Source organism: Pezoporus flaviventris, unplaced genomic scaffold (genome assembly GCF_033815535.1).
Source record: "Pezoporus flaviventris isolate CSIRO_AGI_PZ_B2104156 unplaced genomic scaffold, CSIRO_AGI_Pfla_v1 ptg000105l, whole genome shotgun sequence".
NCBI classification, from domain to species: Eukaryota; Metazoa; Chordata; class Aves; order Psittaciformes; family Psittacidae; genus Pezoporus; species Pezoporus flaviventris.
In genome coordinates, this window is record NW_026892653.1 from 1259225 (window position 1) to 1284195 (window position 24971).

A 24971-nucleotide genomic window follows, 5' to 3' on the forward strand; every position below is an offset into this window, starting at 1 on the left:
CCTGGAGGGTGACAGACAGGGATGGGGTGGGGTGCATTTGGGCCATGGTTGCACCAAGCAGGCAGGAAAGGGCTGCTGCCAGCCCACCATTCAAAAGAGTAGTAGAGGTGGGCTAAGACTGAATAGAAGGTCTTGCCGGATGGTGTGCTGAGCACCAGACATGGCTACATTGCTGTTGTGGGTTTTTGGGGTGCTTGGCACCCTGAAGAATTGGGAACTTCCTTAGTCACGGTATTAAAGGGATAATCAGTCAGATCCATGGGTTAAATCCCCCTAGGATTTTCAGGGGGAAATTTGCTTAGCAGGGTCTATGGTCAAATCCTTTAATTTCCTGGATTAGGAAGCTAGGACAGCTTGTTATTTGTCCTGCATGGAGGAGGCAACAGAAACCTCATTGCTTGAGGCTTTTCAAACTGAAGAGCACCAGGGGACATCCCCACCACGGTAGTGTTGGTGTTCCCCCCCAGCATCCCAGTCTGTCTGCAGCAGGAAGCGGTGCTAATGAACATTACCCAGGAAAACACTCAGTATTTTTGCTCCATTCTGCATTTTCGTCTCAGTTGTGCTCCTGATATTGCTTTTGCCTCTCTCCAGAAGGGGCTTTGGTGGAGGGACAGGAGCATGGGGCTGTTGGGGCTGTTGCTGCAATGAAGCAGGAGGATGGACCAGTGGGAGCAGCGCAGCCAGCAGGAACGCATGCCAGGAAACCCAAAAAGGGAGATCTCAGAGAGGGGAAAGCACTCAGGCCTCCTTTAGGAGATGGGAAGGCAGCACAGACACAGGCAGGGACCCCAAACCTTCCCCTCAGCAATCCTCTGCTATCAAAGCTTTGAGGTGCAGCATTACTGGGGTGCAGCAAGGGAGCAGGCAGGGCACGGCACAGCAGCTCCCACCGACGCAGCCAGGGGGTTTAGGGTGGTGGGACACGGTGGGATGCTACAGTTCATCATCCTCTGCATGCAGTCCTCGGGCCTGCCAGGTTTGGGTGTACCCCTACCAGTCTCCTTGCACCCTGCAGAGGGTGAGGATGAGGATGGAGGAGAGCGATGGGGCTGCGAGCCAGGCAGCTGCGCAGGCTGTGGGAGGATCTCTCCCTTCCCTCCCGAAGATCGCTGAGAAAAGCAACACTGCAGCTTCTGCTCATTGAATAGGAAAGGCAGCAGAAAGGAAAATCAGGGGATTGTTGCTTTTCCTTCCCCCCCATCTCATGAAGAGCTGCTTCACCCAAAAGCAGGCGTCAGTGTGAAGAAAAGGCTTCACCATCCTCTTCTTCAGCTCATTCCCTCTTCCCGGTGCTGCGCAGGCAGTCAGGGTGGGCAGGAGGTTGTGGTGTTAGTGATGGGATCTAACACTGCTCAGGGGGCTGAAATCATCCTGCACCACCTCCTGAGAAGGGCTGATTCTGCAGCAGGACAGCAGTGCCGGCCACTCAGCCCATGTGCTAAGCTGGTAAAAGGCTTGGATCAGAAACCAAGCAGATGATCTGGGCTGTGATGGACTGCTGTGTGATGCCGGAGAGGAGGAAGAGGAGGAGGAGGAGGAGGCAGCCTCCACTTTGGCCCCCATGCAGCCCCTCACCTCCTGCCCATGTCTCCAGGGCAGCCCCTTCCCATGGAGGTGGTGCCTGCCAGGAGTGAATCACTCTCCTGTCCTTCCTCCTGCGCTGCTGGACGGTGCCATCCCTGCCTGTTTCCATCTGGTCCCACTGACAAAGCGACCATGCTCCAGCACCAGCACAGCTCTCCTATCCCGGCTTTGCCACTGCCGCTTCCTCCCACATCCCAAGACTCTTCTCCTACTTCATTCTATGGCAAAACCATCCCCCTCCAGTTGCACTTTGCTGTGGTCCTGCTCCAACACAAGCTGCGTCTGCCAAGACTGTGTGGATTTTGGAGGTCTTCACCTATGAGCACAGGGAGTAGATCCATCTGGGACCACGGCGAATCCAACAGGCTGTGAATCTCTGCCCTGCCCATGTTATTCCATCAGGACCTAGCAATGTTGGAAATAATGATATGAATGCAAGTCACACACCTGGGTCATGGAGCCAGGGTGGTTTAGGTCATATTTGGCTCAGCAGAGAGGGAAGGCAGTGGGAGCTGCCAAGTTGGGAGTCATGGTCGAGGGATGGGAGAGCGAAGAAAGAAGAAGGGCTAGCGAAACCATGCTAAGCTGCTCTCTTAGAAGCTAAAAAAGACCCTGCTGTGGTTTTTCCAGTTGGATTATTCTGTAAAGCATCATTCCTATGAAAGGCACTTCATTTTCCAGCCTGTTTATATCCATGCACGGATGTGTCCCTGCAGCCCTGCATCGCAACGCAGGCAGCGGGTGGCAGTTGGGGACACGCAGGGCTGGCCTTGCATGAGTGTGCCACCTAGTTCTGACTTTTGACGTGGCCACAAAAAAGCTTAATGCTGTAAATCCTGTCTGAGCAGGAAGTTATTACACTGGCATTGCAAGAGGACTTAAACAGTCACGGTGCAGACAGCATGTCCCGCAAGAGCCAGTCATGGATAAGGATGCGATGCTCCGGGATGCCATCCTCAAGTGTCCTGAACTGAAGGTGCTCGCAATGAGTCAGATGTGACTGTGTCATCCCAGCTGATAGTGGCACTGGGATGGGAGGAATAACAGCTGATCCTAATCTCTGCTGCCACAGTATTGCCTGAGCCCTGTCACACACGGGAGCTTGTGCACAGGCACAGGAGGAAGATAGGGAGGTGGCAGAGGGAAAGAAAGCCAGTGTGCTGTGCTGCAGCTCAGCTCTGTGTCAGTGGTAAAGCCTGTTGGAGGCTGCCCGCCCTGCGCTTTCCTCCTGTCTGCATGGCACAGGGGATGGTTTTGGGGAGAGAGGGAACAAAGGAAAAAGACAATGCTGCCATAGAGAGAATTACCTCCTGCCCCAGCTAACCTCAGCCCTTGAGTCACCTCTGCCCATCCCATCTGTGCTCCCCTCCCTGTCCCATTGCAAGGAAAGGATGCAGAGATTGGGAAAGGATGGAGGGTTCAAGCTCTCCCTGCCTGACACCCAGCAGGTACCAGGTGATGCCATCAGTGACCCCACTGGTCCCCAACTAATGACTCCTGAAGAGGGGCAGCACTTCTCCAAGGGAACATAAGTAGAGGAACTGGCTCCGGAGGTGCACAAAGAAGGGCTGGATGAGGCAGTGGGGGGGCCCTGACACACGTGGTCTTACCCCTAAATCATTCACTCAGCCCCATCCCCACAGGCAGTTCCGCTGTGACCCACTTTGGCTTCAGTCCACTGCCATCTCTTCCCTGCCATCCTGGCACACAAAACCCTTTGGGGCCACATTGTTCCCCTTAACCCCCATCCCTCCTCCTCCTTTCCGCCTCCATCCGCAGCACAAGCCCTGCTGGCAGCACGAGGCAGGGATTAGGGCGATACTAATGTGGGAGCCCTGCAGCCACCTCCCCCAGGCATGAGAAAAGCCAGCAGAAACCTTAAATCAAATGCAGCTAAGTACAATTGCAAAGCTGCAGGCACAGGCCTGAGAGAGCATTAAGCAGCATTATCATGGCTCGGTGTACTGCCAGTAGTGACATTACCGCAACTTAAAATGTTTGGGATCAGAACTGCAGAATCTATTCTTTTCTGTGGGTTTTGCCTGGGCTGCTTTTTCATTTTTCTGCAGAAAATAACTGTTTGGCTCAGACAACCTTACACACTTTGCTGTTCAGCTCTTGGGGGCTTTTCTTGCCTCCCTGCTCCCCATCATATTTCAAACACAAATGGATGCATCATCACTGCAGCATCCTGAAGGAGCACCCGTGCTGAGTCCAAACACCTTCCTTTACCTGCCCTCACTGCCAGTTTGTCTTTATTCACTGCCTTTTCCTTTTTTCCTCCAGTTTCCCTTTCTGAAGTTGAATGACACTGCACTAATCTGTAGCCCGACTCCTCCTGAGACTATTGAGCTTAATTATATTTTCTCATCATTGGTGAATGGCTCAGCTATAATTACGCCTGGAAGTGTGTTACTTAGGACTAACCTGAAAGCAGCACCCCCTCTGGGGTGCTAGGTCATTGGCTGCTCTGGGGTGCTGTTATTTAAGATGCTGAACAACAGGGCCCCAGGAAGCTTGTGCTAAGTGCTTGCTAAATGCCACCCATGTTTGGGACTCACAACCCTAGCTCCGGTGATGGCACTACCTCTCCTACGTAGTGCAGCCACGAATTACAAAACCTTGAACTATGGTAGCAGAAGGAAAACCTGGAGAGAATTAAAGCCTGTCTGCTTTGCATTGAAACTATCATCATCTGCTGCTGAGGGCTGGAGTCAGTCCTGAGGTCTCACTGTGCTCCACATGCATCTATCAGCATCAGCATGGCTGGTGGCCGTGCTGAAAGCCAAGGGGTGGAGATGGTCTTTCTGGCCCACCACTCTTGCCCGGATATTACATTTTAGTTGACCATGACATACGAGTGCCTATGGACAACTTGCCTTAGGTATTAATGTTAGCACTAAGGAGATGAGAGCCAGCATCTCCAGTGCATCCTTCATCCTTCCAGGGTAGCAGGAGAAAGAGTGATGGCTCCTGGCTGATATGAGAGGGAATTAAGCACTCCACAGCACAAAAAGGACACTTTGAACCCTCATTTTAGACAGGCTTATAAGGGTCTTCCCCCTTGGCTCTCTTGGAAAACCCAGAGTTGATCTCAATGGTAGTTTTTCAGACGTGATTCACAGCCCTTCTCGGCCATTGACTTTATATGAATTACTTCACAGCAAATTAGACATAAAAGAGGAAAGAAAGTGTTCTTTAATTTCAACTGCATCAAAGAAAATTTAGAAGGATCATCTACTGAACCTAAAAACTATTCCCTAAATGAGCTTATTTTCCTGCGTCACATTGTACAGTGTTCAGACTAAAACACCTTTAAGAATCCAATTTACTTTCCATAGTGTACTGGAGACTTCTCCAGTACACTGTGTTTTTAGCCTACTTTCCTCAGGAAATGGGGCTTACTTATGTGATTGTGCTGTTTATATATCTATATGCCATCACTCCCACACTAATAACTTTTGAACGTGTTGGCCAATTCCAACCAAATCTGACAGAGCAGCAGAGTTTTCAAAAATACTGAAATCTTACAAATTTAATGAAATATGTGGGTGGGCACATATTTTCCCCCACCAGGGGAAAGGCTGCACAGTGAACTCAGCCTTATTATTAGACAGAAAAGAACACACACACATGCAAGCACATACATACACAGCCACACACCAGTGCTGTTATGAAACCCCCAGGTGTTGGTAAGCCAGAGCTCATGCTGGTGTGAGGCAAGGAATATGGTACCTCTAAGCCACCAAACCACCAAACCAAGCATCAGGACTCCTCCACCGATTCACCCACTGCCTAAGTTGTGCATTTCTTTCCATTTGGACGATGCAGCTTGGTGTGGGCACTGCAGGGGAGTGTTTATCCATTTAGAAGCTTTAAAGTTAACCGGACTGATGATATGGAAGCCTTTCTAGCTGGTTCTAGGTTTGTAAAAGCTTGCTCTCTTGTGGCTCTGCACGCTGAGAACTGCAAAAGCCTTCACAAAAGGGAAGAGCTTGAGCTGAAGGATGATAGGTTTTGGACTGGCACGTTGAGGTGCTTGGGCCTCTCCTGCACATAGTCAAATTGCACACCTGAGACACTACCTAACACCTTGGGGCTAAGCCTGTTCACCCACCTAATCCCGCATGCCCTGTGTCTCCAGCAAAGCCTAAATCCTTCAGTCCTGCCTGGGTTGTATTGGGATGATTTGGCTCTCTGTTGATAGGATTTGGGGCCCCACCATAAAACACAGCAGCCAAAGTTCCCCGGACGGCTGTCATCCATGATTGGTAACCCAGCACTAATGCACAGTGCACGTCACATTGGAGTCTGTCTGTGCAGGAGATCAATAAAGGGCTTTTCAACACACCAGCAGCCTTCATGCACCGGAGGCGATGGCTGTGCCATAAAAAGAACCAAGCCCTGGGTTCCCAGAGCTTGCTTTCTTCCATGTGTGTCTAGTAAAGGACAACTAGTTAAGACCAAACAGTGGAGGGAGCTGGGCTGCAGGGTGGAGATGTCGGGTTGCTGGTGGGACCAGGTTAGTCTCTGGCAGTATCGTCAAAGCAGTGCGCTCCCATTCATTTATTTCTTTGCATCTTCACTGATGACTGAAGGGGTCCTCTGTGACCCCACCAAATCCCACAGGTTTTCCTCCTCCTCCATGCACACGTGTGATTACAGGATGCATCCTCCCTCCCAGCACTGCTGCTGCTGTCCAGCAGAGCTCAGGACCATCTTATCCCAGCTGGTGCAGGGGAGGAAGGTACTTGTGCTCTGCATCCCTATCTGATTTGATGTTTTCCATTCTGTCTCATAATTAGAAGGTAGAATATCATATGCCCAGAGCTCATTAACCATTTCCAACATGGGGAGCGGTCATACCTCTGCCAACTCCCACTGTCGTGGCTTTCCAGGACCATTAGCACCTAGGGACAGAGGATGCTTGGGTTCTTAGACCTGGCATCCCACAGCAGACTAGAGCTCCAGGCTTCCAGGACTGCAGGAATGCCTTTGTACTGAGGCATTCACATCCCCAGATGACAGGGAAAGATCTGGGCTTTCCGCTGCTCTGCAGTCTGTTTCCTACCTGGCAATCCAGTGGGATTTCTTTCCTTTTCCACAGCTTTGACAACAGTTTCGTACACCATCAGCTCAAAAACATCATCAAGCCCAAATACGCTCCCAAAGCAGGCCTGGGAGTCTAATTTATATTGCAGATAAGTCATCGGTAGAAGTGCTGATAAAGATTCCAAGTGTGACTCTGCATACAAATGATTCAGACCCAACAGCTAATCCAGCACAGGAGACTGAAGAGGTTTTTCCCTGAACCCCAGCCCGTTTTCCCCAGCCTGGCTGCTATATGTAGCATTTGCTCATAAAACAGAAAGGAACGACCATGCTCTAATAAACCATCCCCAAGGAGCCCTGACTTTGACAGAGGAGACTTTTCTCAGCTCACCTCTTGTTAGGAGCTCACTGTAAGTCATGAAGAGCCAGGTGCCAGCTAGAAGGTGCTTGAGTTGTCCCTGCTTTGAGCTGGAAGTTGGACCCTATTTCAAGCTAAATCAGACATTACTTCTATCCCCCTGCTCCCCCCTTCTTTCAGATACATAAGGTCCTTGCCCTGAATCACTGAGCAGTTCCATGATGGCTACAGCCAGCCCAGGGAGTAAGGGGCTTCTTGCGGCCAGTAGGGATTATTTGGGTACCCAGAGCTTCTTCTTCCTAGCAGAGTGTCAGGCAGGGCAAACCCTCCACAGGCATCAGCTGCAGCCAGTGATTTGACTGCTTTTCCACTCAAAACCTCTTTTGGGAACGGAAATAGCTAGGAATCATCCCAGTGCAGGCCAGCCTTGGGATGGCTCCTCCTGGCTATAAGTCAGACAGAGGATATGGGCAAATGACATCTCAGGAGCAATTCTGCTAAGGGTATCATCCTGCTTACTAAAGAGGCTAGGGAGAAATGGGGTAAATAACCCAGCAGCTCCTAAGTGACAGTCATCAGCATGTGAGACCCACATTGTCAGCCACAAGTGCATGGCACAATCACCCCTTGCACAGGCTGCATCATTCTGAGTGACCTTGCACGGTCTTGCTGGCTGGGTTGCAAACACTCTGCATCCACATCCCACTTGGAATTAGCAGAAGGACAAATCAGCTTGTATCCACCTCAGTTCGAACACCACCCATGACACCTGGACCAATTCAGAAGCATGCCTTTCCAGGATGCTGAACGCTCCCGCTTTGTGGTCCAGCCAGCACTGCAACCCTTGCCTGCCTCCACCAGCCTCCCTAAAACATCCCACCAGGAGCCTACGACTGCAAAAAGTCTATTCCCACTTCTCCCATCAAACCGCAGCCACTGGGGCTTGACCCTTGCTCAGACACCACACTGGGAAGGGGAACACCTTACCTGGATGCTGCAATCTCCGCTTTCTGCTTGGCAATGGTGGCTGCCCGCTCAGCAGCCTCCACGGCCCGATCCACCTTCTCACGGATCTTGCTGGCCCGCAGCGGGATGAGGTTCTTCCTCTTGCCGCTGACCAGGATGTTCTGCTTGTACTTGCCCTCCTCCTTGGTGCCGTCAGGGAAGGTCATGCAGCCGTAGCCATGGCGCTTGTTGTTGGCCCATTCTCCCTCGTACTTCAGCCCATCCGAGCGCTGGCTCACCCCGAAGCCTGACCGCTTGTCGTTCTTCCACTCGCCCACGTAGATCTCGGTGGTGGTGGCGTCGATGTCGTCTTCGATGACGGAGAGCTCGGCTTCGCCCTCACCCAGGCTGATGGTGGAGTTGATGTCGCTGGCGGTGGAGCTCACCGTGCTCATCCCGGCTTCGCTCCGGAAAGAGCTCTGCTTGCTTCGCTGGCTGGCCAAGGAGCTCTTGGACTCGGACTTACGGAGCTTGAGCCCGCTCAGCAGCGACCGCCGGAAGATGCCCTTCTTCTTGCTCTTGAGGATCTCGGCATCGCTGTGGGCCATGAGGACGAAGCCACCCCGGGAGACGGCAGGGCTGCCGGCCACCGCCGGCGAGGAGTCGGGGTGCAGCGCCGTGCCGTTGGTGTGCTCGCTGCGCAGGGAGTTGATGGACGTCCTCAGGGGTGACCTGATAACCGCAGCCATGCCGTAGGGAACGCTCTGCCGGACGCCGTAACCCTGGCGCATCCCTCCGACCCACTGGCCCTGGTATGTCCCTAGGAAGAGGAGACAAAAGCAAACAGAGGCTTCATGGCATGGCATCCTGTGGAGCGCTAATGGCATCAAACTGTTCTACAAGCCCTTGGTTAGTGGGAGCAGCAAAGAGCAGCTCTGGATCCCAGTCCCATCTCCGTGACAAGGACTGCAATGTCATATTGTGGGAGGGAAAAATAAGATCTTGGTTGGATTGCAGGCTTGCACTCCAGATGCAGCATGGAAATATTAGAAACCAGCCAAGGCATCACCAAGCAGGGAGCGATGCTTCGAGGAACTGACCCTAATTTGAAAGGGAAGAGAGTGGGGAGTTGGGGTAAGGGAATCGTTATCCGGAAGCAGACTCAATCCCTGTCAATGCTGCCGGCAGTGTTCAAAGCGGATGGTGCATTACAACGCATTTACTTACATACGTAGCACCTTTCATCTGGCATGTAGCAGAAGGGAGCTGCTCTATAGAAGTAAAGGCCTCGTGGGGAGAGATCCATTTGGTTATTCTCTTTGGAAATGTGCCCCTGTTTGAACTCCTGCATTTGTGTGGGCACTTAACTGGAGTTGCTTAACTGGTCAGTAATGGGTTGAAACACGCACGAGACCTCACTACAACACTGTGAATGGAGGCACAAGAAACCCACCCGGCCCAAGGAAGCACAACCAGAGTGTAATGCCTGCCCCATACACTGAAGTGCCCGGTGGCAATCTTCCTTGGGGCTTATAATCCCTTCCCCTCCTGGAGCTCAGTGACTGGCACACTTTCACATTCCATCCCACCTGGTTGAACCGTGTGGCTTGTTTTTATTCTTAGGATGGCTTAATCTGTTCTGGACTAGCTTAAGACACAGTGCTGGGAGGTGTCCCTGCCCACAGCAGCAGCGTTGGAACTGGATGATCTTAAGGTCCTTTCCAACCCAAATCAGTCTGTGATCCTATGATTCACTGCCCACCTAAGCCCTTGCAGATGGATAAGCCCGGGGACAGCTCCTCACCTGGCATTGGTGCTGCTGGGATGCTGTGGCTAGTCCTAGCCCTTGGCTGCCCTCCTGATTCCCAGTCCCGGCTGGTAATGCTGGGACAGGCACAGGCAGCACCTCACAGCATCCCTTCGTGCCAGCCCTGCTCCCGCACACCAGGGGAATCTAAAAATACATGAGCTGATGGAGTGAATCCTTTGTGAATCCAACCAAAACAGCCCAGATGAAACCAACCCAATGACTATCACCAGCTCAGACTGATAAAGGCTTTCCGTCCCCTCTCCGCACAAGATGCTCTTTGTCCTTAGCAATCAGGGTAAGCAATCAGACATGAGCAACCCGTTGGTTCCACCTCAGACCACTCTTTTGGCTGCAAAAATATTGTTCCTTAAGATCCAGCCACTTTGCTGCAGGGTTTCCTTCTCAACATTTCCCAACAGCCCAGCAGAAAGAATGATTAAAACAGGCCGTGCTGCCCATGCTCACCCTCAACCCAGATGAACCCCTTTCCCACTACAAGGAGTGATCCCAACCCTACAGCTACGCATCCTTTTGCTCCTCTTCATTCCTCCTCCTCCTGATCCCACCTCCAGGGCTCCCTTAGGGTTTCTATTGCCCAGACCCTGGGGCTCAGTATTGGCTCTGGAGATGGATACAGGCTGGAGTGGCTCACCCTGAGCACAGAAAGTGGAACCAGCTCCCAGGCACATTTGCACGGATCCCCTGGAGCTCAGGCATCCTTCCCATTGCCCCAATGCAAGCAATGCTCCTGAGTTGCTCTGTTGTCTGGGTGACAGCCTTGTGCAACCCAAAACAATGCCAGACCCAAGCTGAGGAAGAGACTTCCTTGGAGAAGCAGGGCCAGGTGGGCAGGATTTACTGAGGGTTTATAGGATTAGAACCAGGGAGGGAGGCAGAGCACCAGGATTATGGAAAGCACTGGCAGGGCAGGGTGAGGAGGTGGTGGCAGCTCCGGCAGGGAGAAGGATGGGGGACAACACAGCTGGCAAACAGCTCAGAGGAGACATCAGACATGTCCTATGGTTGGGTTTGAGCAGTGAGCCTTGCTCGCCCTGCTGCAGTCCACTTTGGGGTCCCCAAGAACATGCAATGACCGATGTTGTGCCCCCACGGCTCTCCCCGTGCCCAGTGGCACCCTGGAATGGTCTCTGTGGCAGGGGAGAGACCATCGAGCTCTCCATCCATCCATCCCCTGCAGACCTGGCACTGTGTCACTCCCCATTCTGGCTCCTTCCCAGAGCATCTGGGGAGCAATGGGCAGCAGATGGGTGAGAGACATTTCCCCCAGTGCTCTGAGCACCCCTGCAAAGGCAGCCCAAAAGATGGTTGTGATGCCCTCACACCATGCTCAGTCTCCTGTTTCCCTTAGAGATGGATTCAATGGGTTTCAGGGAGAGATGCTCCTGTGGGCAAGAAGAGAGGGAGGAAAGGTCCTGCAAGGGATCTGTCAGAGCCTGCCCTGCCTATGCCCTGGATTCCCTTTCCCTTCGATGGTCCCTTGACCTCCCTGTCCCCAGCAAATCTACAGCTGATGAAAACCCCACCGGATTAAACCAAAGCGCCGCAAAGCAGACACAGCCCTTTGCTGAAAACCACAGGCAGCAGCAAAGAGCAGAACAAAGCGCTGTCGGAGCAAGCGTGACAGCGCATCTCAGCTGGAGAGAGGCAGCAAATTGGCCATAGCAGGTTACAGCTGCAGTGTATCTCCAGCAATGCAGAGGTGCCCGGGAAGCTGTCATCCTTGCATGGCCTTAAAACCTGCTCCTAGAATTGCACAGGTGCCAGGAGATGCTCTGCATCTCTTTGGTAAGGCCAATTTTAGTAAGCAAAGGATGCTTGAGGAGCCACCCCATCCATCCACTCCATCCTGCTTCTCCCCTCCTGGCATCATGGAGCAACACCCATTAGAGAGCAAAACCCAAACCCCAAGTCTGCTTTCGTGGGTGGTATTGCCCTCCTCATTGCTTCCCTGATGGAGGCAGCAGCATGGATTACCTCTGGGGATTGCCTAGGAGGGTCCCAATGGCCACCAAGACATCTGGCCACCTTCATAGCCACCAGCACATCAAAAAGCTTCCTTCCAGGTAGCTGATTTCATCCATACTTTCTCACCCAAACAGCACTCCTTCCTTCATCTGACTTCATAACGTTTCAGATCCCTAAATATCCCAGGATTTGGACATGAATACTGGAAGGTCTCAGAGCCATGTGATCTGCATTGCTAAGCGCTGCCACCTCCTCCCCTTGCACTGCTCAGTTTAACCTCTGCCCCCTAACATTTGGAGATATATGCACAAAGCTTAATCTCACCAGGAGCTGGGAGACTCTTTCTCCCTGCAGAGGAGACAGGGGTTTATGGTTTTCCACTTTACATGCCAGGATGGAACAGCTATAGCCATTTCATTGCTCAGGAGGTGAAAAGGGAGCAGGCAATGGGAAGCCTGTGCAGTGGGGACCATAGGATGGGGTTGGGTGTAACAGGATGAACACATCTGATGCGAAAGGTCCCCAGGTTGATCTGCTGAGGTGCTGAACTGAGGTCCTCAAGGATTTCAGTGCAAAGAATGAGAGCTGAGTACCTCCCAGGGTCTGGGCAGAAAAGCAGATGCCCTCTTTCAACTGTGTGCAAGATGGGAACATGCCTACATTGGGATGGGAAGCAGGAAGCAAGCCAACACTGCTGCAGTCATGGCCACAAGCTGATTGCATTGCCCAAGCCAGGGCCCTATGGAAAAGAGACAAAGACACTGTGATAGAGGATAATTTATGGGGAATAAAATGCACCAACTTCTCCCCAGCCACGCAGGTCACTCCTGCCTCCAGGATGCCACAGATATCCATCCCACTTCAATGTGGCTCTTTTACACCGAGCAAAAAGGACAAAGAGCATCCAAGAATGTCTTGGACATGGAAAGAACACCCTCCTGAGGCAGGTAACTTGTGACTTCCTATGGTAACACAACCAATGCAACAGCTCCTTCTGTACTATCAATATTTGCAAAATGCTTTACAAAGCATTAATTGCTTGAGATCAATGGAGTGATTGTGTCAGGGAAAATGCAGCACCCGTTACGCGGTCAGGGCAGCATCATACAGACAGCCAGTGGTAGGGCCAGGTGGAAGTGTGGAGTATAGGACAGCACTGGGGAGCCAAGCCAATAAATCTCAGTCACCACCATGATCCTGCTGAAAAGAGGGCCTGATCCTGCCCTGGGAATGGGAATTTTGCAGCAAAATCAGAGCCCAGAGAATAAGCAGGTTGTGTTCCTGCTTGCCATAGATTCACAGGGAGGAATCCTTGATTCCTGGTGTAATCACTCCAGCATGATGTAGTCAAGGTAAAGGTAATGTCAAGAATGGTGGGGATATAGCCACACAGAGATAAGGAGAGGGAATAACCTGAGGCTACAAGAAAGTAACTGAGAGTATTCACCTTTTGGAAACAGCAGATGGAATGTGAGAAAGGGAATGGGCTTGCAGGAAATATGGGGAAAGTTGGGGTGGGATAGGAACCTGAGGAAAAGGGAATGGGCAATGAAGTTGTTGGCCATTTTCACTTGTGTTCTTAAGCCTGAGTTTTGGAGGTTCTTGGCTTGCTCCCCTTGGAGCAAGGCTAGGATGTTTCCAAATGGCTTTTTAAGCTCCTGCAGGAATTTCTGTTCCCCAGAGGACCATGCAGAGCCCCATCCTTTGCTGGAGCCAGGCAGGCTGAAAGCAGAAAGCGAGAAGTCACTGGCCTCTGAAGCATTATTCCTGATTCTCCAGCAGAAGATCATACGTTTGGAGAAATGACAAGCACCAAAAAGTGATCTAATTCATTGCAGCTCCTCAGTGCTTTCTCAGCATTTGGCTCAGGAGGCTAAGATTCATTCTGGGAAGAGAGCAGAGACACTGCAGGGCTGCTCCTGTTGTCCCCATAATGCCAAAATCCCTGAAATAGGAGTTTGCCTTGGTTGCCCCTTGGAGAAACAGGGAATCGTGCAAAGCTGGTGGCAAGGTGGCTGGGTTCAACCCCTGCGCCTCATGTTCCCTGCTGTAAACCGGGATGATGCAGCCACACTCCATCAGTTCAGCCGGCTATGGGGAAGACTAATTAGCTCCAATCTGCAAGTGCTCCGGGAGGATCTGAGGCATTACAGACACTGGGAAGAACAACAGATTTCCATTCATTTCCTTGGTTTTGCCAAAGGGATTTGGAGGTTTTCCTGGGGAGAGGGAAGGAGAAGACTGATGTCCAGCTCCAGCTCATCTCTTTGGGATGCAGCTGCTGTGGCGGGGCTCATGTGCTTGTTCAAGCAAGGGAGCTGCTTGCTCTTGCAGACAAGGTCTTGACCGCGGCTGGGAAGAGGCAACCAGCTCATTGCCACACAGCACACCAGGCTGAAGCCTTGGGCCAGAAGAATCACTTCACTGATGCCGTTTTAATCCATACCTTTTTGCACATAAAAATTGAGGGTGATGGGCACACAGCTTCCTTTGGCCCAGGGTGCGACCACACACTTGGATATAAACCTGGTTCATCTTTACCATGGCACTGTACAGAAACAGAAGTCAGGATTTTGGGGGTGGAATGTCTACATTTTCTTTCCTCCCTCTCCCAGTACCCGAGGATTTGGCATTTTGCAGTCCTCTGAGCCCTCTGGCTCCAGTCCAGGAACACCATTAAGTAGGAGTGTTATGGACTGAAGGTTGCTCACAGGCGCTTCCCAAAACAAGACAATCAGTTCCATGCTCTCCTCGAAAAAGCCCTTGGCAAGCACACAGGTTAAAGCACACAGGGAGATTTGCAGCGACCTGCCCTGCTTCACTCCACTTCAGCTTCTCACATGGAGAAATTCAAGCAGCTACTTAGGATGCTGTAAAGCATTTTGAGGTCGGTGGGCACATGCATACTTTTATCACAATATGACCTCGGGAAAAAACAAAACACTTGGAAAAATGTTCCTTACCCATCAGTAACACGAAGTTAAAAACCCTACAAATAACCCACTGTCATGGCTCAATGTAAAGTACTTCAAGGCTAGCTAGAATAATCATCAACACAAGCACAGCTACGCAGGCTTCCATAGACATGGGAGCAGCAAGCTTCAAAGGATAGGTTCCTCTTTAGCCTCTGTCCCATCCTTGAAGCACAGCCAAGATCTGCCTGTCACAGTGACTGTGTTTGGCAATGGCAGTGATCCAAGCCTCCCAGATAGCTTTTGCCACTCAGCAGAATTTGGGAATGAGGTCTGCATTGTCCAGAGGGTCCACCATCCACATTTCCAAACCAAGCTGAAGTCATTAGGCCTTGCAAATTGCTCATTTATCTTGTGAAGGATCCTTCCTGGTACGCTCACATCTTACCCTCTACCCCCCCATCTCTGAACTCTGCAGTATATTAATTAAAGACATCCGATGGCAATAATTAGGCCAGTCTCTTGCATGATGATGGAAGGAGCAGGTTTTAGAGATATCACTTCCCAGCTATTCAATATCAGAAAGACCCAGGGAGGGTCGATGCACAAATCATGTTTTGCATCTCAGAAACATCTATCCCAATGAGAAGATGTATGAGAGAAAAGAGAGGACTGGAGGATGCTAATTCAGCCTCAGATCCTGATGGTGCAATGATAGGGACACACTTGTTGGCCACCCCGGTTGACATCCAGCAGTCAGGGGACCTTGTTGGTAAAAACATGCCCCCAAAATGTGCTACCTCCAGGTGTGGGTCCTCCCAAGCATCCGTGTGGGTGCCAAGACATCCCAAGAACCATCCTTCCTGCACTCCTGGCAGCAGGACAAGGCGTTGTGCTGGGTGACTTGCATTTCCTGCTGTGTGCCCAACACAGCAGTTGTACCCCATATGTTCACCTAAATCCTACACAAGCATGATATGGAAGGTTAGGACTTCTCACCTGCATTGCCCACTATGAAAGGTGAGAATCAGTGATGGCACATGTGTGCAATGCCACACGGATACAGCATCAGCAGCGAGTTATCCCCCCCCCAGCTCTGCCAATGGTCTTTGACCATCACCAGGCCATGCTGAAAACACAGTCAGGTGCTTCTTATGTGGTTGTTAATATGCCAAAAATATGCTCTGGTAAGTGCTTACACAGGGGAAGGAATAAAGTATGGATTTTTGAGTATGCAAATATAATCTGCAGGCACAAGCACGTGATGGATGTTAGTCATATTGCTTAATGCGAGGCTGGATACGTACATATATGATGGGCACAGTGAGGTCCTGGCATCCTTGGAGGGGACAAGGGGAAGAAAGAAAGGAGAAGGGAGAAAAGCAATGAAGAATGAAGAGGGAAGGACTAGAGTGGACATGAGCTGCTTTGTAACTGCCTGGATGGTGGATAGCATTAAGTCTGTTGCTGGGGCTCAACAAATAATGAAGCATTTCAAGTCCACAGCTCCTATCAGCATGGTTAGCTTGCACTTTTAAAAGCTAAAGGCCAGGGACCCTCCATCTAAGGAAATAAATCAGTGGAGCTGCTGCATTTGGATGATGTGCCATAGGAGATCACTTTGCAAGCAGGTAGAAATGGGTGCAGGAATGGCCCCAGTAGAGCCAGTGCCTCGTGGGACACCTGGGGCAGCAAGAGCCTGGGGCTGGAGAGAAGAGATGGATCTATACAGCCTCCTCCTCTGCAGATGCAAATAACCACGTAGAGTAACTCAGGATGAAATACCACAGAACAGGGATTGCTCAACCACTCGGGAAAATCATCTGAAAGGCGGGTTTGCATCATCAGGAGTGATCATGTGGGGGATATGAGCTCCATCCAAAACACGGGAGTCCTTTACGTTCTCATTGCCATGAGGCCTGCTCTGAAGATGCTTTGTAATCAGATCAGCAGAGGGAAGCTACTTCCCTCACTGGCAAACATTAATGTGCGTCATGGTACTGGAAAGATATTTGCTGATATTTGCACTTACAGATGGGAAACTGAGGCGCAGAGCGAGGTGGAGGATGAGCTCCTCCAACAAAACGAGGTGTGTGCCTCTCTGCTGCAGGCACAAAGTGGCTCTGCACAGCCCACAGCAAGCATATGGAATGGGGCAAAGCCTTGAAGTCAATGCCCTACCTCTGAAGATAAGCCAGGCTACAGGAATTAAGCCATTTTCCACAGGGAATAGCCAGCAATGAGTATGTGCCTTTATGGTACTAATTACATTAAAAACCACATATGGAAATTCAGCTCAGATAACACCTGTGAGATGAGCATCCTCCCATACCCGTGACCAGGTTCAGACTCTCCTGGTAACAACTTCTGAAGCACTTTGGCTATTTGCTTTAAGAGGGAAAAAGCTCAATTTGTTCTCCCTGTGCAGTAAAACACAAGTCCATCCTGAGCATCCCCTCCCTCTTCTCCCTTATTGCTCCTGCTTCCCCCAGCCTGTTTGCGTTAGTAATTGCTTTTTCCAGCCAGCATTTGGAGAAATGCTTTAAGCCATTACAATGGCAATCAAATCCTGGCATTGCTAATTCTGATGGGGCTCACAATGAGTCTCAGGCCAGTTGTGATTTTCCTTAAAGTGCCAGGTCCTGGAGTCAGGGGAAATAGAGCTTTTCAAAAGGAAAGAACAGGCAAAAAGAAACTTCCAGTTTTCCTGGGAGCGGGAAGTGCCACGTTCACTGGAGACAGTGGAGGGAGCATCATCCCCTGGTGAAATGGGGCCCATGGGCAGCTGAATCCCTGAGGATTCAGCCACCGACTGGGGCCAAAACTAGGATGAGGCTTTCACACAAGGGGTGAGAAACACATTAACATATCACTCAGCTCCTTTATTACAGCTAATGTGCTCCTCTCACAAAGGAGAGTGAAATCGGGCTAATACTTAGTCCATTAATCCCTCAGCGCTCTAATCCTCACTGCAAACTCTGTGATCTCACCCCATTTCTGAGCAGAGCTCACAGGAGTAAGAGCTAATTCTCCAATGCTCACACACAGTGCTGTATGCTAGCACCAGGCTTTGGGGGTCCATGGGATGAGGCTGAGCTCCCCATGGATGTGGGATAGGAGGCTGCACCAGGAGCAGGGATAACGCAGGATGAGGTGAGGTGAAAGCAAGATTTAATTCTATTCTATGAGATAAATGGTCAATCTCTTATGCAGTCCAGGGAAACACCTCATAGACCCAAAGCGATGCCCTGAGCAGGGAATTATACCTTTTTAGCAGTCATCTTGGTGCAAATGTCTGCAAATTTAGGGACCTTGCTCCAGCTGTTCACTCATTCATGAAAATTCATGATGCTCTGCTGTGTGCTAAGAGTAAGTGGAACATCTTCAGGGAATCATTTTGGGAAAGGAGTGGCTGTTCTAAGGGAATGCCCATGCATCGATTGCAATTTTTAAGGATTTTGGATTCAGAAGGAAGAATCTGTCTTTGGAAAGCAAATATCAACCCCAAAATACAACCACTTGCCATTCAAGTGCTTGGGGCTTTTTTTTCCTCCAAGCTCCCCTTTTATGTTAACCAATAGTTTAAGTTAAACAGCAAACTAGCATCAAAACTCTCCTGCAACTACTGCAAACTCCTGCCAAAAACTTCCTTTATTGCTCAGGACTTCAGTCAATGTCAAACCCATACCCCAGACAGGCAAACCCTGCCAAATCTCATAAGGCAGATACTAAACCACAGTGTTGCCTCCTCTAGGACCATCACCAGCTCCATCCTGCCCGGATGCATCTCCAAGTCATGCCTACGTTAATACGGATCATTCATCTACATCAGCGTTACCTGATTCAAAGCATTCAAAATTTATCAGGTTCATTTTAAAATCGAGGCATTTTTAAACAGAAGGCATTTTTAGCTCTCATCTGCTGGTTTCCAAGCCTGTAAGAATGACTTCTCTGCAATAGCCTGGGTGGAAACCTTGCTTCGAAAATGAAGCTTAAAATCTTGCAAAATCACATGATTCCACAAGCTGGAGCTTCAAGGGGAAAAAAAAAACACTCAGCTACAGGAGCAGATGTCACCCAACCACGAGGGGCCCCATGGGATATCAAATCACATGCAAATACCCTGAGATTCGCATTAAAAGCCATGAGAAACCCACCCCAGCATCCCCAGTGAGAGGATATTAAAACAGTGCTTCCCAGCTTAGGTCACCCTCTATTATGGGTCAAGGAGAGAGGTGTAAGGAGGCCAGACTGCCCCAGGGTTGGGGTCCTACATCATACCCTGGAGCTGGGTGGAATCCTCAAGAAGATGGAGTGAAGGTCTGAGCCGGTCTGACAGTTTCTATCTCTCATCCTTTCCCCTGGGGTCAAAATCCTTCCTCCTCTGTCCTAAGCTGTACCTGAATCTAACCATCATGTTCCAGTGAGATAAGTTATTACCATGAGTTCATGTCATTTATTTTTAATAACACTGGTCACAATCTTCATTTAGTATTTTGATTCATTTATTCTATGCTAGGTGGGTCCTGACGCCTCAGCTGTTGCTCTCCTATAACCACTGCCGCGCTGTGAGCAACTTCCGTACCAAACCTAGGAGGTGGGATGCTTCATCAACAGAGTTCATAGCTTTTATCTTTAATTATCAGGTTCTTAGGGGGTTGTCTGGATCTGCAGGAAGCGGGAGGATGGGGAATCAGGGCGCACTTGTATTTGCTTGTTTCCGCCCACTATTTAAAGTGCATCAACAATTCCTTCCCGGCAGCAAAATAAGACGAGAGCTGGTACTTTTAAGGTAATTCTGACATCCGTGCTATGAATAGACCACATGGAAATTTGCCCTCACTAGCTGGTTCCCTGCTGCTGTAGAGGAACCCGTGGAAAACCCCGCTATGGAGAGAGGCATGAGGCAGCTGTCAGGGATGCTGCTGCCCTTAGAGGCACTGGATGGTGGTGGTTCATTCAAAACCCCTTCCTGGACCAGCATCACGGCATCCCCAGTGCATCCCCCCAAGAGCAGCCCTTTACACTGGCAAAAGGGCTTTTTTCTGCCAAATATCTCATGTTTTTCACCTTCTCACCCATATTAAAGCCATTTGGTTGGTAGCTCCTGGTGCATCCACTTAAGAGGGCAGCTGGAAGTGTCACCAGTGCCACTGCAGAGGTGGGGAAACTGGGGCAGGACAGGCTGCGAGACAGCCCACACCGGCAGCTCCCACCGCACTGCTTTCCTCTCCCCATTGCTTGCAAAGCAGGAACATTTCCCAGCCTGGGCCAAGAAAACCTACATGCCTACTCACATGGTGCTAACAATGAAAACACTAATTATATTTCACTCACCTATCAAAGGGATGATTCATTTAGGTGAGTGGGCACGGAGGATTACACAAGATAAGCACCACGATGCGACTGCCCGTCTGTTTCGGGGTAGCCCTCCTGAGAAACAAGGCTGTGTGCAGCACATGGGAACCTGGGATGTGGGTAGCAGAGGGAGGGACCCAGAATGGACCAGGGAATCACTGCAAGCCATTCCCTAAGGACTGGCTGGGCAAACAGAACCCAAGCAAGGGACTGGTGCCCTCCCTGAGACCCTGTCTTGTTTTGGATCCAAAATTCTCAGCTGGGGAGAGGTGGAGGGAGGAGAAAAACAGCACTGAAAGGGCAAAAGCAGATCTGGGGCTTCCTTCACACACCCCACCTCATCCATTCCTCACAACCACGGTTTCAGCAGCTAAACCCATACCCAATGCACAGCCTGCAGCTACCACTCCAGCTGTCCCCAGGGTAAAATCCCTGAGTGTTTCCAAACTGTCCAAGGAGTTACAGAAAGGCAGAAACCAGCTGAGATGTCTCCAGACCTGCTCAGGTGGGGGTCTCCAACTCTCTGCTCTAGAGAGGTTCCACCAGCTCCAGCAAGGACCACAGCAGAAGCTCTAGCTCACATCGGCGCTGATCCATGTGGATGCAGCCCCTTTCGCCTGAAGCAAGGGAGCAATCCTGCTCCCTCTCTGGACTTGAGCAAATAAGCAGTGCAACTCCAGCATCTGACTGAAGCAACCCTCAGGATCCTGGTTTATGTAATACCAGGGAGCTTCTGGATGCGGGCAGGAGGGATTTTTGGCAGAAAGATAAGGACATGTCTGCAGTATTGAGGTTTAGGGGGGTCCAAGTGTATGTGTACGTGCAGGGGAAAGACAGGACAGTGCATACATGTGCCACACATGGGTCAGGCGTGTGCCAAGGAGATTGGGCAAAGCGTGGGTTTATAGGGGAACAGCACGGCTGCATTTGCGTAGTTGGGCTCTGTGGGATAGGTTTACATTGATGGACACGTATCCACACAGCTCGGGGAACACAGTTCGCGTTCACCTGGTGCATGCACGGGTCGGAGAGGGCTGTTCTCCAGGCTGGGGGCAGACCACGTGCATGTGGGTATGCATGAGAAGGGGCGAAGCGTCTCCTCGGCGTGGGGAGGAGAGGCGTGTGTGCATGGCGATGAGTGTGCCCGTGTGGGAGGTGTGAGAGCTGCAAGCTGCATGTGGGGGAAGCGTGCGTGCGTGTGCGAGCACCCGGGGCGATGAGCAGAGACAGGGCATAGGGATGGCAGCGTGGCTCAGGCCACCGCATCCCACTGCTCAGTGTCCAAGCCCTGTGCATCAACACGTGCGCATCAGCCACGCAAAGTATCACTGCCCAAGATAGCACCTGGTGGAGCGTTGGGGTTTGTCCTCACCCGTTATAGTGTGAGGGAATGGTGAAACTGGAGCTAAACCCATGGATTTTGGGGCACGTCGCTCCCAGAGCCTTGTTGTGCATTTAGGGACCCATCCCCTAGCCATGGTTGATGTGCTAAAAAAGCATAATGCAAGGGATGAATATTTATCTGTGGGTGGCAAGTGACAGATGCTGGGGCGAGGATTCTAGGATACTTCAGTTTGATGAAGGTAATAGCTTGAATAGATTAATGAGAAACATCCTTCCCAACAGTTGCCTCCTCTGTGCCATAGCTACTCAGCCACCCCTCCAGCAGAGCTCCTGCACACATCGGCTTCTTGAATCTAAATGCTCAAAGTTCATCAGCCTTCAGTATCCAAAAAGGCTGGAGATGTCCAACTTTGGGGTTTTCCACCCGGAACTGATACAGGCAACTGGGAAAGGGCCACGGCCTCTGAACACTTTTGCAACCAAGTTGGTGAATGTGAAATTTTGGCTGGGTTCAGTCACTCTGTGGTGACTGCCCAACTGAAATGGGGGGAAGCTGGTGCGGAGGAGCCCAATCGGGGCGCACATGGGGTGTCCCTACTCCTGGCAGCTCGATGGGCTTGGCCACAGGTACCACCATCACTCTGCATTGCCCCTCCTAGGAAGGCTTCAGAGTGCCTGAGGGAGCATTTTGCTACAGACCCTGCCCTTTTCTCCCACTGATCTCCCTACCTCCTCCTAAAATGATAAATGTCCAATACAGCTTCTCAATCCCCAGGCACCAAGAGGCCGGTCCGGGCTGACAAGATGGAAGAGGAAGCTCTTTGCTTCTGGTAGGTTCTCAGAAACGGTGAAACCGCCGGTAAACCACCCCAGTTTGGGGATGCTCCCCAGGGTTCCCAAATCACTGCTGCGCTGCAGTTGATGGGGACCGTGCTGGCCTGGGGGCACGTGTGTGCCCTGCAACACCCAGCCCTCAGAGAGATGTAGTTTGTTACGACTTCTGTCCGCCTTCCTGCAACCGTCCCCTGGTAGGGGCTGGATGCCATAAGGGGAGCAAGGAGACAGCTCTCATATTGAGCACACAGAACCCCCCCCCCCCACATCCCCTCCTGACCACTTCGAACGTGGGAGACCACAATTATTCTCTGGCCAAGCAGCTTTAGTCTCAGCTGAAGGACTGCTGGGATTTATTGATGGCTCGGAAACACACACCCGGCAGATTCCAGCCCAGACCCCAGCATTATTCCAGGCGGCTGAAACAAAAGGTTGCAGCTCTGTTTGCCTTTAGGAGAAAGCCACCAGCATCATTATCATTATCATTAAAACCCAAGATATTGTTCCACTTCTCCCTTCCAAAGCATAAAAGAGCAGCTGCAGGAAATGTTTAATCTTGCCTGCCTGCATAATCACAAAGCAACCAACTGGATTTTATAGAGAAAGGTCTTGCAACACCTTTCAGGAAGGCTGCGATGGAGCTCATCAATGCTGTAATTTCCTTAATGAAGCAAAATAACGGAAAATTATAATATCTTAAATAAAATAATAATTAAAAAGAGCCTGCTTTAGATGGACACATTTGACAGTGAAAGAAGGGGGCAGTGCTGCTGAATGCCCCCGGCCACTGGTAGGTAGGCCTGGACCGGATTATTGTGGCAATAGAGATGGAAGTAGCCACAAACCATGAGACAGGATGATACAGCCACTTACAGCAAAGCACCAGCTGCTTCCCCTGGTTCAGCCTTTAAGCTTGTTTAAGTCCAGCAATATTTTGTTTTAGGTCTCTCCAATTGGGTTTTCCTGTTTTTCATTTAATCCCAGTTTCCCCTCAACATCTCGTTAAGCCGTGTTGACGGCAGAGAATAGCTTTGATGATCCCTCTGAGCCCCTACGCTAAGCATTAAGCTGCAAACTAGGAATGTAAGACTCTTGTCTGAATTAAAGTCTTCTGCCTGGTATTATTAAGCATGGGGCTGCGTTTGGAGGGGCTGCAGGGCAAACAACGACCCCAGCTCCTCCTTGGGACCATTGGCAGCACTAGAGGTGCACCCATCTGCCCTGAACACCCCTACACACTCTCACTTCCCCCCTGCCCTGGGTTGCTTCAGTACAAGTCCTCCAGGTCCCAGTGATGCAGCGAGAACTGCAAATCCCATGTGCAACTTGGGTTGTCTCCTGATGGCTCAGCCCATCCCCGTCCTCCAACCACCACTGTGAGAGCTGGGTGTCCCCCCCCCCACCAGTGCAGCCAGCTCCCATCCCCAAAAACCCTGGTTGAGGAGAGACGGGGGCAGCACCTGGCACCAGGGATCCATTGAGCATGTGGGGCTACCTGTGGCAAAGAGCTGGGCTGATGCCACAATGGGCTGGTTCCCTGTCTCCTATGGAGTATGGGCATCCCTCCCTCCATCCACATCAGTAGGCTGCAAACTCCCAGACTCCAGCCTTAACCCAGGATCCCTGTTTGAAGGTTTCCACCTTACAGCATCACCCACCCTAGCAGGGAAGGTATCAATGCAGCACCTACCTCCATCCGAGTAGGTCTCTGTCCCGTAGCCATCCTGTAATCCATTGCTCCAGGTGCCTTCGTACTTGGCCCCATTTCCAGTGCATTCTCGGACCCCGTACCGTCCCTTAAATCCATGGGTCCACTCTCCTTTGTACACCCACTTCCCTTTGCTCTCCATGCCAATGCCATGGCGCTTGCCCTGCGCCCAGGTGCCCTGGTAAGTGTTGCCGCTGGGCCAAGTGTAGACCCCCAGCACCTCAAAGCCGTGACTCCAGGAGCCCGAATATTCACCTTGACCCTTCGGGCCGGTACAGATTCCGTGGCCATGAGCCTTTCCGTCCTCCCAGCCTCCACAGTACGACCCTCCATCGTCAAAATTAAACCTTCCCCCACTGGACATGCATGTAATTCGGTTTGCAAATCCCCCAAAAGGTGAAAAAAAAAAAAAGAAAAAAAGGGAAAAAAAAAATTAAAAAAAGAAGGAAATAAAATGCAAACGATGACTTGGGAAAAAAGAGAATTTAAAAATCAAATCAATCACAACCATGCACCAGATCCAAGGGAGCTGCTTAAGCCAGTTTCTTGTGATTATTCATTCTCTGGGAGTACGTTCAGGATCAGTTCTCTCTTCCCCTGCTGTGGAGACAGTATCATTAAACAAACAAAAAAATAGCAGCAAGAACAGCAGCAGCTATTGGGTTTTGGTGCAAACGACTCCACCTAAAAACCATCCACGGCAGGGAACGGGGGTGGGGGAGGAAAAAAAAATAGGGGAAAAAAGGGAAAAATAGGGGAAAAAAAAGAAAAAAAAAAAAAAAAAAAAAGAGGCCAAATTCCAAGAGAAGGAGAAAGAACCCCGGGAAGGGAAGAGCCGCGGCTCCTCACAGCCCCCGCTGCGCCCCGCTCCCCGGGCTGCCCGCCCGCCCGGCCTGGCTGCGGCGCGGGGCCGGAGGCGGCGGCGGCGGCAGCGGCGGCATGGCGGGGATGCTGCGGGGATGCTGCGGGTGGAGGGGATGCGGGGTGGCGGCGGCGGATCAGCAGCAATGCGGCGCCTCGGCCGCTCCCGCTCGGCTCCCCCCCACCCCGCCCCGCTCCGGGCCTCGCACCGCGCAC

General features: G+C 51.1%; 1 protein-coding gene across 1 annotated transcript in view; it reads right to left on the bottom strand.

The window, feature by feature from the left end:
• The window catches only part of JPH3 (junctophilin 3), a 57128-nt gene extending 32510 nt beyond the window's left edge, over positions 1–24618 (bottom strand). Inside the window, exons 1-2 of the mRNA XM_061477330.1 lie at positions 23877–24618; positions 7985–8762 (exon numbers count right to left, since the gene is read on the bottom strand). Of these exons, the coding sequence (XP_061333314.1) occupies positions 7985–8762; positions 23877–24258 (1160 nt within the window). The 5' untranslated portion in view covers positions 24259–24618. The remainder of the gene's footprint in view (positions 1–7984; positions 8763–23876) is intronic.
• Positions 24619–24971: the final 353 nt, after the last annotated feature.